A 5,272-nucleotide genomic window follows, 5' to 3' on the forward strand; every position below is an offset into this window, starting at 1 on the left:
AAAAAAATAAATAAATAAAATAAAATAATTATTTTATAAAACGGAAGGTTTCCTCTTCCTAGAAACTTCTTCTCCAACCTAAAACATCATAAAATAAAATAATTATTTTTTAAAACGGAAGGTTTCCTCTTCCTAGAAACTTCTTCTCCAACCTAAAACATCACTCATTATTTTCCTTATTTTTTCCCACACTCGTTAACAGTTCCCTTCCCCTTATCCTCCTACTCATAGGACTTGATTTTTGAGACAGCCTCACTATATAGCTCTGGCTGACATGGAACTCCCTGTGTAGACCATGCTGGCCATAAACTCAGAGATCCACCTGGCTCTGCTTCTGGGGGAAAAGACATGCACCACCACACCAATCTTTCAAATGGCCCCATCTTCAATGTCAAGTTTTTCCAAGAGCAGATACATCCCACTTGGTTAGAGGACAGGGCCAGCCCCTAAGTGGTGGTCAGAGACTTATTTATGTGCATGTATATGTTTGTGTGTGCACAGGCACCTATGAAGGTCAGAGGACAACTTCCGAAAGTCATTTCTCTCCCTCCACCATACAGGTTTGCAGACTGGACTAAGCTGCAGACACCACTACCTGCTGAACCATCCATCTCACGAGCCCGAGTCTGGGAAAGTTTTAGCCTTGTTCAGGGAAATCCGAGACAGTACCTAAGAAGAAACACTGGGTTGTCCTGCAATACAAGACTCCCCGCAGTGATTTCCCCCTTGTTATGGTTGCTGAATAACTCAATAGTCAGTCACAAGACTAACAAACAATCCAAAGCTAGGAAGGCAGCATAAGCCTGTAAACCCAGCACTTGGGAGATCTGGAGACTGAGCCAGCCTGAGCTACATAGTAAGACCTTGTCTCAAAGGAAATCTACCTAGACCCTAAGTTAGTTTTATAGATCAAAGTTTTGTGACAAGGTTTTGGGTTTGTTTTTTTTTTTAATTTTTATTTATATGCATGGGTGTTTTGTCTGCATGGATGTCTGTGTACCATATGCATGTCCAGTGTCTGTGGGGGTCAGAGAGGATATCAGATTCTCTGGAAGTGCAGTTAGGCCATAGTGAATGGCCATATGTGTGCTAGGAATTGAACCGGGGTCCTCTGAAAGATGATTGAGTGATATTAACCGCTGAGCCATCTCTCCAGCCCCTACAACTGTCTATGTGATATTTTTATTCATGTGATTTTATCCACAACAGACACTCACAGATCAATTTTCTCACCATCTAGAACGCTAATTATTTTGCATACAAATTACCTCTACCTACCAAAAGGTGCAGGCTATAACCAAAGAAATTCTTGCTGCATTCATCACTATATCACTGGCACCACTACAGTGTCTGATATCCACTAGAGCTCAATAACTAGCCAATGGCTCAGTCTGATTAGTTCCCAGACTCCTCCTACTACATTTATAAGCAAGTACTTCAATACTGAAATAACACTCACAAACAAAACCCTGTCACACTGAGCCCAGTGCTCATTTTATTATAAGCATAGATAAACCATATTTTCTATTAGTATGTCTGAAGACAGACTTCAAAATATGTGATACAGGGTCAGCTACATAGCTCAGCAGGGAAAGGCCTTGCACACAGCCTAACAACCTGAATGTGATCCCTGAAACCAACAGGAGACAACCAATTTCCAAAAACTGTTCTCTGACCTCTATACTCAGGCTGTAGCGTGTGCACACCAATACAAACACATACACACCATATACACATATACACGAACAATAGTTTAAAAAGGCCAAGTGTGATGGTGCACGCCTTTAACCCCAGCACTCAGGAGGCAGAGGCAGGTGAATCTCAGAGTTCCAGGCCAGTGTTCTACAGTGTGAGTTCCAGGACAGCCAGGCTACACAAAGAAATCTTGCCTCAAAAATAAACGAACAAACAAACAAAAGCAAAATACATTTTATTAAAAGGGGTGTGGGTAACATGGACTGAAGTACTTTTAATCCACAGCTTAAGCAAGAAAATAATAGAGTGCTTGATCTCCCAGCATGGAGCAATGCTGGCCTCACTCCTAACTCACTCTGCTCTTTTGACTGTCACAGCCACAAATCCAGTTTCCTCTTTGATAAATGCTGTTAAGAGACATCTCAAGCCTACCGTGCCCAGAAGGACTGTCTCCTCACTCCATCTGTACTCCTGCAGAGTTCCAGAAAACGGCCTGGCTACCCCAGAAAGCAAGGAATTGCCTTACTTCTCCTTTGCTTGGCCCCTGGCTCCAAACTACCAACAAACACTCTAATCTACTTTCAAAATAGATCTGGAATTCATTCACTTCTTTCCATTACCAAATCCACCGTGTGGGCCTGTGATGTGAACTACAGTAAACTCTCCATTGCATACAACACACTGCAAATAAAGTGCCATTTAGTAAGTTTCCCACTGACTTGATAAAACTCAAATCTTAACCATGCCCGTGTACCATCAGCCACTTGACACCCCCCATGTGCCACACACGCTCTCCCTTTCTTCACTAAGATGTCTGCCTACTCCTTCATTCCCACAACACGCCAGTCTCCCACAGCTGCTTCTGCCTCCTCACCCTGCTACACACACAAACTGCAGTCTCAGAGCTGAGGCTCCCACCCAACAGGTGTCTGCCTGGCTGGCCCTGTGACTCCGCCCGAACTGATGCTCCTCACCATCCTCTGCTGTACTCTCCTGGGGCACTCGAACAAGCTTCCCTAATTTGTACTACAAGCTTAGTAAGTTCTTTATTTTTAAATGTCTATCTTAGTCACCAACATAAAAGTTCCTTAAAATCAGAAACCAAATCCTTCGTCGAGATCATCAGACATAATCAGCTAGACCCAAAATAGCACAGGCCTGGCCAACGACAATCAGTAACTAGTCACTCAAAGGCCGGGTTTGATAGCACCTGTCTCTGACTCCAGCTACTCAGAGGACTGAGGGAGAAAGGGTTTATTTTTATATGTTGAATTTTTTATTAATTTTTGAAATAGGATCTCAATGTGTATCCCTAGCTGGCCTTGGAACTGTGTACACTACACTGACCTCAAAGGTAAGAGATCCACCCACCTCTGCATCCAGGGCATGAGTATTATTAAGTCCTGGCTTGAGACAGGACTTTAATGTCAAGGTAAGCCTGGATAATTTAATGAAACTCTGAGTAAAATAAATATTATACCCGTTCAGGCCATCCTGTGGGTAACCTAATTAAAAAAAAAAATCTCTTTCTGCTGAAAACCCTCTCCTGGTTTACGCTCAGAACGCACATTTTACTCCAAGGGTACCTTACACTAAAATGGCGTCCTCAACATGCCATGTACCACCTTCTGTGCCTTTGCCGTTTCTTTTGCCTGAAAAAATCCTGGGTGTTCCTCAATGCTCGGCTCAACTGTCAGTCACTCCCTTAGGAACTCTTCTCAATGTCTGCTACAGAGTGAGTTCCCTCCCGCAAAGGTAACACTCACCATCCTGCCTGGAGACAGGAACAGCACGAGAAGACTGCCCCTAGGCTGTAGAGATTAACAAGGTCAGTAATACCAGGCCCTTTATCACCACCCCTAGGCCTCAGCAGCCTAACCCTATAAAATGTGGGATAACACTCCTAGCAGGACTGTTCTAAGAACTAAGAACTTAAAAGTACATAGCACAAATGTGACAATAATTAACCTGATACATGTTAGCTATTAGTTATTAATATCAGCTATGCGGGGCATTCGGCCTAATACTAACTTCAGTTATCTCTAGATCTGTGAGCATCTGACCCAAGAGCAAATGGACTTTCTTCAATGAAAATGAAACTGAGCTTAACAACTGCCATAAAAAAAAAGAGGTGTACTGCAGTTAATTAGGTTCTAGAACCTTTAAGAATATTTTATATTGAGTATACTGCCATATACCTTTGAACCCTAAGCATTAATAGCTCAGATGATTATTGCTCTATGGTCTGCCTCATCACAACTTTTATTATAATCTCTCCTTGGCTTCTTTCAGGTTCTGCTCATTAATTTCCAGGCCGTAGGCTTACGCTAATTTGCATGACTTTCAAACTAATCATTAGGTTTAAAAAGCAATTTTGCAATTGAAATCCACGGCACTTAACTGACTTCCTACCTCAAGGCAATAAATTACCCTGAGACAGCTCGTCTCCCAACCAGTCGACACAAGAGCAGATAAAAGTGCCACTGTTGTGTGACTCGCACGGCTGATTCAGACAGTGTCGGGGAAAGGGCTGGGTGTCGCCGCTCCGTGGGACTGCGGCTGTGCCCAGAGGGTTGGCTGCGTGGACACGCTGCAGCCATGGCTCTTAACCTCCGACTCATAAACGAGGTCGTGCGAGCGAGCGAGCGAGCGAGCGAGCGAGCGTCTCCGCGGCCACGCCTCGGACTGGCAGGTGGCCGGGAGGCGCTCTGACCCAGAGTCGTGTCCCAGGCCACATCCCACGGGCTGGGGACGGGTGGGCATCCCTCCACGGAGCCGGGGATGGCTGGCAGGGCAGGGCTCGGCGCCCCGCGCTCTCGGGGGACAGGACCAGGCACCAACCTCCACGAAGGCATCCGTCAGGTCACTAGCACGGTCCATCACCGGCAAATGGCGACCGGCCACGATTTTCACCTTCAGCTTCCCCGGCATCGCCGCGGCTCCGGCCTCTCCTAGGATTCCTGCAGAAACAAACAAGCGCGTCTGCGCCGAGCCAGAGCCGGGAGCGGGGGGAGGGGGGGGGGCGACGGGAGCGCGCGCCAACTGACAGCGGCGGGAGCGCGCGCCGCACTCACGCTCTGAGAAGGAACCGAGTCGTCCCGCGCGGGCGCCGAGGCCTCATTCCGGAGGAGCACCCGGAGGAAGGGCGCCGGCCAGCCGTGCTGCCTTGGCCCCGGCGTGCTGCCTTCAGCCGCCAAGTCCGGTAGGCATCCCACGGAGCCGGCGCCGCGCCTCCCCGCCTTTCTCCTCCCACCTTGCCAAAAATGGCGGCCGGTGGGGCGGGGCGGAGCGGGGCGGGGGCAATCGATGACTCGGTTTTCTGCCCCTTCGGCGGGGCCGATTTGAATTCGCCGGGGCCCGAGGAGAGGGCGGGGCTGAGCTGGGGAGCAGGTAAACCGGCCGAGCCCTGCATCATCCACCCAGCCTCCGTTTTGGTGGGTGTGCGACGCTTGCAGCCAACGCCGGCGCTCTGGGATCTGGGGTTGGTGACCACCACGCCGCGCTTTGCACGCTAAGGGACAGACTGCTGCAGCCGAGCCTGCTAGAGGAATCTGCTGTTAGTGTTTCCTATGACGGC

The 5,272-nt window shown here is 48.0% G+C and overlaps 1 protein-coding gene across 16 annotated transcripts in view; it reads right to left on the reverse strand.

Annotated features, from left to right (window-relative positions):
• C2cd5 (C2 calcium dependent domain containing 5) overlaps nt 1-4,896 on the reverse strand; it is a 94,358-nt gene extending 89,462 nt beyond the window's left edge. For all 16 annotated transcript variants that reach the window (XM_026787917.1, XM_005364577.3, XM_013352784.2 and 13 more), the window contains exons 1-2: nt 4,770-4,896; nt 4,537-4,655 (exon numbers count right to left, since the gene is read on the reverse strand). In XM_026787917.1, the coding sequence (XP_026643718.1) occupies nt 4,537-4,626 (90 nt within the window). In that variant the 5' untranslated portion in view covers nt 4,627-4,655; nt 4,770-4,896. The remainder of the gene's footprint in view (nt 1-4,536; nt 4,656-4,769) is intronic.
• Between the last annotated feature and the right edge of the window lie 376 nt (nt 4,897-5,272).

This window comes from Microtus ochrogaster, assembly GCF_000317375.1.
Source record: "Microtus ochrogaster isolate Prairie Vole_2 chromosome 14 unlocalized genomic scaffold, MicOch1.0 chr14_random_2, whole genome shotgun sequence".
Taxonomy (NCBI): domain Eukaryota; kingdom Metazoa; phylum Chordata; class Mammalia; order Rodentia; family Cricetidae; genus Microtus; species Microtus ochrogaster.